Here is a 12,664-nt window from a genome sequence, read left to right on the forward strand (position 1 = left end):
TGCATTTCTTTGCCCTATAAATCTCTCTTCCTCAAAAGTACTAAAAGAACAGCAACGTTAATGAAAGAGGAATCGATAAGAATCTGAACTAGACCCTTAATTATTTACGATTACCGTTCCTACAGGTTACACAGACACGCTTAATTCAGCTCATAAAGTCACCGGCTGATGACTGTCGTAATTTAAGCGACACTTCCGTCATATTTTTTCTTAATAGAGCATCGGACAAGATGATAAACCACTAGATCTGCTTCACTGGCTTCACGTGTCAACCGGTTTGACAAGAAAGGCAGTCCACATCAGGCCTTTCTAAAACCACCAATCGAGGAGTTTGCATTAATAATAACGGACATCACAAGCTTGATTTATCTCGCGTCTCTAAACTGATAGAGGCTTCGCGTCAATGTACCGTTTTCTAACCATCGTCACGGCACACTTGTCAGGTACAGCAATAAAGTCCTACCTTTTTCTTTGAAAGGTGAGAAACTGCGAAAGTGGAGCACTTCAGATTTCCATTTGAGACGGACGCTCAGATGAAAGAGGAAAGCTGCGGGATGAGAGTGGAGAAGTGATGATCGGGCAGACGAGGATGAACGAATAACCTCTCATACAAGAATAAGGACATCAGCCGAGCGAGGTAGATCACTCAGTTTAGCTCTCGCAGAATTCATCGTTTGAAGTTGTGCACCTGCCTCAATTCATGATAACGCATGAGCTGTAATCCCGGAGGTGTGCGCGTATTCTTCATTCACTCCAGATGAAGTTTGCTGGACGGCATCGTGACGCGCTCGCGCTGAAAATAGCTCGGACCAGAGAGGGGACATATCGTCGCGAGGCATCTACAGAGCCCTTCATAAAACACGACGACATGTCACGCAGAGTTGAAAGCGCTCACATTTATGGGACGGGCTGTACAACCGTGAGCTTTGCTCACACTGCCTTGATGCTGAGATTTCCTAGGATGCACTTGAACCAAGTTACCTGGGCGATGCTTAGTGTTTATTTACAAAATATGATTAATTTTTAAAGAAGCAGTCTTTATAGGGTTTGATTTAGTGATATGCAGGATGTTTATCCTTTGCATTAAAATCACATTAAATCTACTTTGAGGTCTTTGAGCAAAACACCCTATTAAAAATGGCTAATTGCGCATGCTAAATTCAATAAATAAGCATTTAAAAAAATTAATATTTATAAATAGATTTATCAGTAAAACAATGCATTTTTAAATGTTAAAAACAGATTTAAAACAAATATCTCACAATAGATCTAAATCACTGCAAGTTAGTAGGTCCCCCAAATAAGTCCAGTTAAATGTCAAGTTGATCATTTACAAAACATTGCAAAAGCCTGCACCTCATTGCTTTACCTCATGCTGGATCTGAGAACAAAGGATTTATTTTAATGTCAGGTGGATCAAAGATACATAGCCCATTTGATTTACATGAATTAAAAAAACAAGACTATTAATCCATCAGTTTTAAAGTGTTATAAATAATGGGATTTTTTTATAGATGCCGGTAAAATGCAGTCTTTTTTCAAATATTGGGGATTTATCACAATGTTTGTTTTTTTTCGCACAAAAAGCACAAAAGATAAAAAGCAAAAAGGGATAAAAATATACACAACACTATAGAAAAGACTGGAAAGTAACAAAATGGCTTGTAATGTACATTTAATATTTACAGTTCTGCAAGCGGTTACTTTCTCCCCTCTTATGGAGGATGACTTTAAAATATATACATGTTTTATGAACACCACTGACACCTGAACTTCCTGTCAGCATCAGGGCTGACTATTGGGCTGCCCTTCTTCTTGACTATTCAACGTGGAGCCATGCCCAGTGTTGGTCCGAATAAAGTTGTTGAGGCCATCGAAGCCTTGATTAAAGAGAAACTCCATATACCAGTTCCAGTACTTCCCGATCTGCAAACATGAAAAGAAGAGTTACGGTGTGGAAAACTGCAACAGAATATGACTGATTAAAAACTTGCTCTCATGTTGACCTGAAATAAGCAGTTTTTAATAAAAAGGAAATTATATAACTTTTTAATACCTTTATAGAACCAAGATCCACGTTCTTCCTCTCTGGCCAACACTGATGAAGAGAACACATAAATATTAATTGTTTTTCTCTTTGCTCTAAATCTCAGTAGTACACTGCTGAATGGTGCAGTCGGACCAAAAAAAGGTACTTGTATTATTAAAGATGATGAAAACTCCAGTCTCACACAGCATCCATGAATAATAAAATGTGATTCTGTATTAATGGATCCTCTATAAAAGATACATTAATACCACATTTATCTCCTTGTCCATTCCTAAAGTTATTAGTGAAAACCGGAGGCTGCCCTGTCCCCAGTAGTGACACAAGGCTTTACACTTGATGTAATATAATCATCTAATTAGCTTACGCAGCGGAGTTCCTTTCCTTCGCTCCAAATGAGATGACAGTCCAGCATCACTGTACTATTACAAACTCTCACGCATTTAAATGTCACTAGTGTGAGAATATCTCACTCACCCGCTGATGAAATTCGATGGCATAGCTGAAAAGCGCCGGGTGGTGGATGAGATCGAAACGGCACCAGGGTTCTGCCACTTTGCTCAGAGCGATAAGATCCTTGTCGATCTCAATATCTGAACCAGGGATGCACCACCAGGAGTTCCACATGGAGTTCACCATGGCTTGAAGGTTCCGATTAAACTCCTTGTATGTGTTTCTGCTAATGTGGAATGTTTGCTGTAATGTGAGAAAAATATTACACATGAAACTAGTGAATAAGTCAACACCTGTCAAGACACATTTTCAGCCCAAAGTGTAAATTCAAATTCCACAGAATGGTTGTGGTACAATAACACCTTGGTGCCACTAAATGGATCTAATGGGTTAGAGTGTGAGACAAGAATCACCTATATATTTTAAATGACAAAAGTGTAATGCTGTGATGAAATTATTTGGCCATTTTATTCACTGCAATGCCAGTGCAATGCTTTGTCTAACTGGGTTTCAATCAAGAAGACTCAATTTCTCTTTTCATCCCCAGCAGGTAAGTTGAGGATTACAGCAATAGCCTCCAGGAGCTTCATTGTAAATTCTTAAAAGCACAGCTTGAAGGTCCTTCTAATTTACCCATTATGAGTAAATTATTCAGACACAAAACCTCTTGAATACACACAGTTGGCTTTTCATGACTTTGCTGTGTGTTCATTTTATAACAGTTTCCTCATTACCTCTCTCTGCTGCTCTTGTTTCTTAGCCAAGGTCAGATTCTTCCGGTATCTGAGAAAACGATATAACAACAGAATATTAATAATAAAGCTAACATATTGTACTAGAGTTATTTGTTCCATATATTAAAAAGATATTTTAAGTCAGATATACACTACAGCTGTGAAATTAATGTTGGTAAACTTAAATAATTATAATTTTACTTATTTGAGAATTTGACTTTTCCCTCAGCAGGGTTAAGCCAATGATAGTAATGCACTTAAAATGAAAGCTTAGCGAACAAGTGGGCAAAAATGTTGGTCTGTTCCTAACACAATTGTTCCTCACAAGTCTTTTTTTTGGAGCTTGAAACTATAAATCCCCATCAACTTTCATTATATGGAAAGCAGCTGGATACACTTCCATATTGGCATGATAGTGTATAAAAAGCAGACTTTTGATGTTCAAGTGATCCTTTCCCTTTAAGGTCTTCACAGAAGCACTGCAAGGTTTGTGTGCCGAAGCAGATGAAAGAATCTTCATACTTCATTTAATCTATTGCTTACAGACATCATGCCATGGCAATGTAATGCATTTGAAGGTTCAGGCTGTTGCCCACAGTTTAGCCAGAAGCACACAGGTGTCCCACTGCCATGGGAACCACACATGCGATGAAGAGGAACTCACCCTTCACCCAGCTCATTCCACCCCAAAAGTTCCAGAAGATACCCTTAATCTAGCATGGCCCGGCTGACATCTCAAGCAGAAAATCTGTAGGATTTACCAGAGTGATAAAACGACCCATAAAGCTTATTATAGCTCAAATTCAGTACCTGTACATGATGTAGCCAAGCCTATCCACGCTGATGGAGTCTGTGGCAAAGAGAGCTGGGTAGAAAACCCCAGCCGGGGGCATGATGATCAGAGGCAAACTGTACTTCAAAAACATGTCACACACCTAGACATCCCGAGAAAAAAAAAATGTCTGCATTGGCACAAAGACATTAACAGCAGGGTTTGTTGCACTAAATCTACTAGACGAAAATCAGCACATAAATCTTAGAAAAACTCAGACTGGAACTTCGGTTGATGTCACTTTGCCAAGAACATCATGTTAATTAAGTTAATCAAAGCTGAGTATACCGTCTCATAGAAAGCAAGTGTCTGGTTGAGCAGAAGAACATGGCAGTTCTCCAGACGGAGTCCCTCAGATGCCAGCAGTCCCACAAAGCGAACCAGCTCCATAACAGAGTCCATGAAGCCAGACAAGGTCATAGTCCTAGGAAGGGGAGTGCATTATTCTTTTCACTCACTTTTTTGAAAGCATACACAAAATAACATGTGAAAAATGGGTTTTCCCTGCAGAATGTACAAAATAAATCAACTAAATCACACCTAGTACACACCAGATGTGTCTTTGTGCTATGCTTGGCACCCACCACAATTCGCACAGCACAGAGACCCAAAGCAAAAAGGGAATAATGGGGGTATTGCATTGATGCATAGCACACTGGCGCAGTCAAACAGGGTTTTACCCTTGATCATAATTTCTCCTTCAGCTGTGCACTTCAGTAATGTAATAAAAAAATAACCAAATCAGCAGCGAATAAGAAGCAATACACGACAGGAGAGGGAAAAAAATCCACCGCACTTCATTACACACCGTTCCACAGAACACTTTTAGGGTAAACGAGGTTCAGATGGAGCCCGACCACAGAAGCATTTCATTGATCTCTTTTAAATATAAAATATAAAGAAATCTGCAGTGGTAAACCTCAAGCAAGACTTTTAAAGAGTACAATCACTGGAGTGTGGTCCCATTTCTTCAGATTATTTCTGCAATGTTTTCCAAGGCAGTGAGTTTTCAACAGTCATTAAAAAGTGGATTTCAGTGGATTCTGTAAATTGCAAGTCACATTAAAGACAACAGCATTTGCAAGTTATTTAAATACTAGAAAGCAACATGTTTCCAAGACTACTAAACTGGAAACAGTGCTGGGGTTTTATCAGGAATTGATGAGAATAAGTATTTACAGGGTTTCTGCAAGATTTTTAAGCTCAAATTGAAGTTTATTTTAAGACCTGAACACATAAAATGAACACCATATGAGCAGGCTAGGGCAATGTCTATAATACCATAAAATCACTGTAAAAAGCAGAATTTACAGTTCAGATACAAGTTTCCTCAAAAACAAAGTTTTATAAAATGAATAATTTTACATTTCAGCCTTTAAAGTCAGAAGTTTATTTTTAAAAAACTGTTTATTCTGCTGATTTCTTAAGGACTACCGTGGACAGCTGACCCCACGGAAACCCTGATTTAAGCATTTTTGGCTATATTATTATTGGTTAATACCATTTTCTCGGAGCAAAAAGAAAAGTTATTTATTTTTTAAATAGGTTGTGAAAATGTGTTGATGACTAATTAAAAACTGTTGATTTTTTTTTTCATATTTTTGGTATACTCACATGGTGCTGTTGCTGTTAAGACTGATGTCCAAACCGCCCTCCGATGCGCTGACTGAATGCCATGTCAGCCACTTCACCAGCATGCTATTCAGACACTCGATGACACTACACTGTGAGAAGGACAATGTGAAAAGGCACATTCAGATGAGAGTGAAAAAAATTAAATGCGGCTTTCAACTGCTGTGAGCTTAATCACAACACCACTCAAATAACATCCCAGGAAGTGTTAAGATGCCACGGCTTTGTGTAGAATGAGTAATTCACTTATGTCTGAACGATTTAAGCATTCATTGACATCCTGGCTCACACGGTCATGCTCGTGCTTGATACAAACAAACAGAAAGAAAGAGAAACAACATACAAACCTTGAAAAATACAGTGGATGTAAAATAAAGTTGCTTCAGTGGCTCAAATAGAAGTTTATGCATGTCTATAGATGAAGAAACGAAAGGTTTGGTTAGGTTTACTTCCACTGACCAATAAAATGCTGAAGAAAAACTAAATATTTTATTTGATCAATAAACAATGTAAAAATGTCATTATCATTAGAGGTAAGGACGGTTCATCTTTTAGAACACTACATGCATTTCACAAAATAAAAAGCCACTAAATCAACAAATGCAGATTTAGTGGCTTGAAGTTACGAGAGCAGAAATGGGAATTCTTGAATTCCTCTGGTTGCAGCAGAGGTAATTGGGACACTTACAGAAGCTTGGCATCAAGGGGATGTCACTTAGAAGATCCAGAATCTGCGGCCGGAGCAGACAGCCGTCCCACACACTCAGAAACTTATAAAGAAAACTCTCAGTGCTGGAGAATCCCTCCTGAGAGCAATGCACAAATATAAAACCTGTCAATGTGGGATTTTACAAGTGGGGAGATCATTCAGGAATGCAGAAGAGAAAGAGAGCAAGGCAGAAAACATGACTGATAGATGTCCTGAGGTTTGTGGAATAAACTGCCACATCTTTCTAATATTAAACATCCAACCTTGAGGCTGCTAAGGTTAATTTCCTATTGGGTAAAACTTGTCTTCTGTTGCTTGGTTGTACCTGAAGGAACTGTTGTGAAAAGAGGATGGTGCTCAGGAAGCGGCAGGCTTCAGAAGTGTTGTCAGAACTTCCATCCACAGGACATAGTAAAAACTCTGCCCAAAACATACAATAAACTGCATTATATTACTGAACTGGAATTTGAATGGGAACTATAAAGGCAGGGAGAGGCTTTAGATAAGCTTGAAAAGGTTTGGTATTATAACATGAAAAAGGTACCCTCTTGCAATGAGTGTCCAAGCCAAAAGTTAAGGCGCAGGAAGGCAGATTCATCCTGTACACAGTCCAGGTAGTGCAGAGCCAGATTTGATCCCAGAAGCGAACCCATCTGGGCAGGCAGCTAAAAACAAGGTATGATTTTAACATGAAGGTGCTATATGCTAAACAACATGCATCTGCACAACGCTGAGACAGTATATCATAACCAAGAGCTGTCAAAAGACTTGGAGGCAAATAAACCAATTCAGCCATACTTCTGGCTCCTTTGAGACCTTTACTGAAACTGACAGTCTACTACAACAGTTTAGATGAAACACATTCCACCATTCTACATTCTCACTCTTTTCAAACACTGTAATTTGTGTCAGTCTACAAACAGCTGCCTCACAATATGGGACTTCAACAAATAATAAATAAATAAAACTAAGTGACAGATTGACAACGGACATGGCTGAGTCTTTCTGTAATTAACAAGCAAATGTATCATTCATCTGAGAAATGACTGATTCTAATGATGGGGTTGCCACAGTGAGAAAGAATCAATGATCTTTCCCCATGGCCACAAATGAACTGTTTTTTTCCAGATGACTGACTCCACCAGCTTCTTCCTCAATCCTTTCCTAGTGCAGACTGCAAAATTACCCTAAAAAGTGGTGCAGGGACACTATGACAATATTCATTTTGTGAAGTAAAACCATAAAAGAGATTAAATAAGGCTTATAAGGTCAGTGGGTCCGATCTGTAAAAATGTTATGACTTGCCAATTGAGAGTGTAATATAGTTTAGTACTTACAGACGCGACAGTGTTGAGGAACATTAAACAAGCCGAACATTTTTTTACACATCTGAAAAACTTGACTACTGTGACAGATTCTGTAGCAATATCAATTAGATAGAAGACTTGATGACATGCTCACTGATCAGTCTTGTAAAGGCTTAGCTCCACCAAGTGGCCAAACAACAGTAGTGCAAATCCCTGTAAATTTGATGAATATTATGCAATATGGCATTTTGCATTTAAAAAGAGCCCAAAAATCTATATCCTATTATACTACAAGTCAAGTAAAGGACATGTGCATTACCTCTATATTGTGGATGTTCTCCAGTAGCTCTTTGAAGGAACGGAGCTCCTGCAGACGGAACGCCTTCTTGTTGGAGTTGCTGTCGAATGCCGAGCTCAAGGGAGGTATTGCTAGATGATGTAGTTTCTGTGGACATTAGATAAATACATTCAGTTTATAGAGTAACTGATACATTTTCAGTCATATAATATCAGAATTTGCCTATTTAAGACTGGAATATACAAGGACAGGATTCTGCCCCAATATCCAGTCTGGAGGAGTCAAAAACTTTTTAAGTCATCATAAGTCATAATGTCTACTTGCACAATAAGTTGTAGTGAAAAAAAGTTTTGGAAAATAGTATGTTCAAATTCATAGTATTCATGTGGGACATTCGTGGCCTAATGGTTAGCGAGTCTGACTTACAACCCGAAGGTTGGCTGCCCACTACTCCGGGTGTTTGTTCACAATGTGTTTGTGTGTGTGCACTTGAATGGATTAAATGCAGAGCACAAATTCCAAGAATGGGTCACCAAACTTGGCCCACGACACGTTACTTCACTTTCAATTTTACTTTAATTCAGTAGGTGAAAAGTACCTAAATGGCCTACTATTATTGACGATGTCAGGATGAGGCCACAGGAGAGAATTTGTTAATTTCATTGTGAAAGGACACACCTAGCAATGGTAAGTCATGTAACTGTAACAACATATGTAACAACATAAAAACATGATGGATGTAGTGCATCCAAATTTGGTCATTGGTCTCCTGGAAACAAGGTGCACTGTGTTTAGGCCAATTTGAAAGTCTGGTAGCATGTGATTCTGCCTGCATCATTTAGTATATGATGCCCAGCTTTTAGGCAAGTCTAGTGTTTTAAAATCTGTTAAAATTTACATTTTTAAAAACACCCTTTAGTTGACAAGTCAGCGTTCTCTTATGCTCTTTACAGTATTACAAAGATGACATCTTACCCGCTTTCTGGAGGGTGGCTTCTCTTTCAGATCCAGGCTGAGGCTCAGGTCAACTAAAACAGCACCCTTGTTTTTCCTCTGCACAGCACTAAGAGCCACTTTCCAGGTGTTGTTGTGATTCTTGAATCCAGTCTGAAAAGCAAAAAATTGCTTGGTCTAAGAGTCTGAAACACCTGGCAGAGTAACAAAGCTCTGTTGGAAAAAACGGTAATGACTACAATACACTAACCCTCACTCTTGATGGAAGAGAGAGCGTCACTAGGTCTGGTCGGAACACTTTGTAGAGTGCTAAAAGTTGTGTGAGAAATGGTTGTCTACCCTAATAGGAAAAATGGGAGAAAACAAAGTACTTGTGAAATGAAACATCCAATTACAAGAAACATTCTCTAGCACTACAGTTAAGCTATGTTTATAATAAAGGATGTGGAGGCATTTATTTTAATATTTAATAGATGGAGTCTTTACCATTTTGGCCTGAATATCCAACAGTTTCCTGACTCTGTATGGGTGAACTACGAAAGTGGAAAATAAAAGTCAGAATAACAAGCAAATAACATCATGTAAGACTCTTACAACATTTATAAAAAAAATGAAACCACTTAGTCAACAACTCACCATGTTCCCGCATGGTTAAAAGGTACAACAAGTGGCAAATAAAAGGGCACTGGAAGGAAAAAATACAATTAGCCTAGTAAATAAATTTGAAAACCGAAACCTGGGAATATCCTCAATTTAAGAAAAACAAAAAAAACACTTTGCAAAGCACAACTAACCAGATTTTCTTCCGTCACAAAGCTGAAAATGAAGCCATAAATGGATCTCAAGTCATCTTTGCGGTCAATCAGGTCAAAAACAGTGAGCACCCAGCGGACAAAGAGAACCTTAAAAGACAAGATATGAACTAAGTGTTCAAAGATAGCAAAGAAACAGAAGCAGTGACAGATTTCGACGGGGACAGAAAAAAGACTTGGTTCTATGCAATGGGTGTTGATTGGATTTTGAGATGAAGGTGATGCATAAAAAAAAAAAAAAAAAAGTCAGATGAAATCAAGCCTGCAGGGGTGGGGACTAAATAACTTTCAAAGTCTCAGAGAAGTCTGTCATTCCACCATAGGACTGAGACATTATAATTTTTTGATGAACATATATAGAATAAATAGAATTTAGTGTTTATTTTCATTTCCGATACCTAATTTTGATACCTATGAAGCAAAAGCAAACGACAGCCATTTCACTAATGACCAGACACAATCAACAGCCCTCACCTGTGCATTCATTGGCATTTTCCCTACACACAGCCATGACAGCCCCTTTACGATGGCCTCCTGCGGCACTACTGTGGCAGGTACAAGAAACTTCAGCACACGGGTACAGTTCGCAGTTCCTGTCGGATGAACAGAATTTAATCATCTGTGCAATAAACAACTAAAGATACTGCTCCTCAGGAATTCCTGCTCATAAACAAATACAGCTGAAGAAACCTGTGCATCCCCTAATAATTATATCACCTGCATTGAGGCTTAAAGCCAAGTCCAGCATCATTGTGATGAGCTCCGGAGGAAGACCCTTACTGAGAGCCACTGTCTCCACCCTCACCAGATTCCTCTCCAGCTCATCATTCCCTCGGACTACTGTGCCAGCTTCCACTGTAACATTCAACAATACATGTAAACAGATATCATCACACCTAGTGATACAGTATCTGCTATCTGGTGACTACTACACCCTTACACAGATAAACAAAAGACCTTAACAAACTTGAAGTCGTTGTAAGAGTTACTAAAGGAACAAAAACTAAATAACTAAATAAACAATTAATGAAAAAAGAACGTCCCTACTGTTAAATTATAACACTCTAAAATAGCTTTTGTAATCCGTTTCTATAATGTTTTATGCTGCACTTACCCCGAGACAAATACTTCACCGCGAGACCGAAGGGATCCGCCTCGCCTTTTCTCTTTTCTTTTTCTGCCAAACGCAAACTTCTGTTGCTCGCAGAGGAGACGGAGGAGTCTATTTCTCCGGACGGATCGGAGCCTAACCCCGCCAGGTTAGATATATCGGCCATTTTTGCGCTACATTATAGTATTATTTGCTCTCCCTCGCGTGTTTGTCTCGGTCGCTGAAGTAACCCATTCAAACCAAACGCCAAATCTGCCGCGACCGTTTGAACATGCGCACTGCATCACTTCCTGTTCTGCCGCTAGCACAATGAACACAATGAACTGAAAGCGGAATAGCTTTACTGCGACAAAGATGTCATTAATATATGGTTATGTTACAAATTTTATTTTTCATTGAATTTTTAATTTGCATTTATTGTTGTTCAAACATATACAATTTTGTATATTTTAAAATATTAACAAAGCAAATTAGATGCACAGTCAAATAAGTACCAAGGGAAGTTACAAGAGTGTAAAATATTACACGGCTAACATTTAATACGTGACTACTGTGTCTAAAAGCAATTTCCCTAAGGGGTGATCATACAACAATAATTATAATTATTACTATCATTACGTATTATTATTACTATTATTTCCAAGGTATTACTGGTAAGCTACCACTCATGGCTTTCTTGTACTTCATGTGATATTTTATGGTGGTTGGCAAACAAACGTGGAATGCGATTAACTGCCACCTACTGGACTGGAGAGAGCGAAAGGGGGGGTTGAAAAATGAATTAAAATATTAATTATATAACAGCAGAATATCAGACCAATTTTGAGCCATCAGGAAACTGAGTTGACTATATTTGATAAATAGCTTGTTTGGTATTAAATGGTAAGAACTGTAATACAGTAATACTATGTGATGAAATGATGCATACTAAGACAATACTATGCATCCACACTTTAAATATTTATTTTGGAATTTTCTTTCTTTCTATTTTTCATTCCATTCATATTTAAATAAGTTTAGTAAAAAGTGAGCAAGACATAAAAATCACAAGTGTTTTTAATACTATCACCAAACTGCATGATAAACTGCATAGCGGTTTTATTGTCAGCATCTTCATGCACAAACATCAGTTTTGTTTTTTTTCCCTCAGTCAAATATGACGTATTCTGTGTAAATTAATGCACAATTCAGTTCATGTGCTAGCTGGGCACTCTGGTAAAAGTTTAGACACAGGTCATGTTCTCCGTTAGGTATTTTTACTCAGTTACAAACAGCAAATTATCAGTATATATCCAAACATTTCAAGACAAGTTTCTCAATTCTACTCCTTCCAGTACTGTGCATTTAGAATGTGTCACTTATTTGTACCACCTGATTCATCTCTTTCAGTAGTGATGCATAAGCTGAATTTAGTATGTAAAATTAGTAAGACACCTCAAATGAGCAGTGCTGGGCTTTCAGGAACAGTATAAAGGAACAAATTTATCCAAAGAAAATACAGTCGATAAAAAAAAAAAAAAAATCTATTTTAGTAATAAAACAATGTGGTAGTTCTATGAATCAAAAGGAGAAACAACCATAAGAAGAATCCTAGGATATGATTTTTATTTGACTGTTTTTGGAGAGACAACCTAGAAAATATATTTTGATCAAATGAAATATTTGAACAAAGAAATACTATTATATGCAAATTAAAAAAGAATAATAACATGCAGAACGTACATGTACCTAAACAAACTGTGCTGTTTTCAGTTTTGATGGTTGTAACAGATATG

General features: G+C 38.0%; 1 protein-coding gene across 1 annotated transcript; it reads right to left on the reverse strand.

The window, feature by feature from the left end:
• Positions 1-1,502: 1,502 nt before the first annotated feature.
• On the reverse strand, positions 1,503-11,171 carry LOC113113819 (centromere protein I-like). Its single transcript, XM_026280311.1, has 20 exons — positions 10,893-11,171; positions 10,496-10,633; positions 10,253-10,371; positions 9,761-9,868; positions 9,603-9,651; positions 9,453-9,499; positions 9,217-9,306; positions 8,988-9,119; positions 8,034-8,159; positions 6,952-7,072; positions 6,733-6,827; positions 6,387-6,504; positions 6,046-6,110; positions 5,681-5,790; positions 4,355-4,490; positions 4,045-4,169; positions 3,235-3,283; positions 2,525-2,743; positions 2,057-2,098; positions 1,503-1,926 (listed from the first exon to the last, which is right to left on the reverse strand). Exons 1-20 carry the CDS (start codon positions 11,053-11,055, stop codon positions 1,786-1,788), a joined length of 2,193 nt encoding a protein of 730 aa, XP_026136096.1. The 5' UTR covers positions 11,056-11,171; the 3' UTR covers positions 1,503-1,785.
• Between the last annotated feature and the right edge of the window lie 1,493 nt (positions 11,172-12,664).

The sequence above is a fragment of the Carassius auratus genome, chromosome 14 (genome assembly GCF_003368295.1).
Source record: "Carassius auratus strain Wakin chromosome 14, ASM336829v1, whole genome shotgun sequence".
NCBI lineage: Eukaryota > Metazoa > Chordata > Actinopteri > Cypriniformes > Cyprinidae > Carassius > Carassius auratus.

Excerpts from the sequence above, each read along its gene's own strand:
- LOC113113819 (XM_026280311.1), bottom strand. The coding sequence starts at position 11,055 with ATGGCCGATATATCTAACCTGGCGGGGTTAGGCTCCGATCCGTCCGGA. Across the intron at positions 9,869-10,252 it reads AAATGCCAATGAATGCACAG|GTTCTCTTTGTCCGCTGGGT; the intron begins GTGAGGGCTGTT and ends TTGTCTTTTAAG. Across the intron at positions 6,505-6,732 it reads TTTCACAACAGTTCCTTCAG|GAGGGATTCTCCAGCACTGA; the intron begins GTACAACCAAGC and ends CATTGCTCTCAG.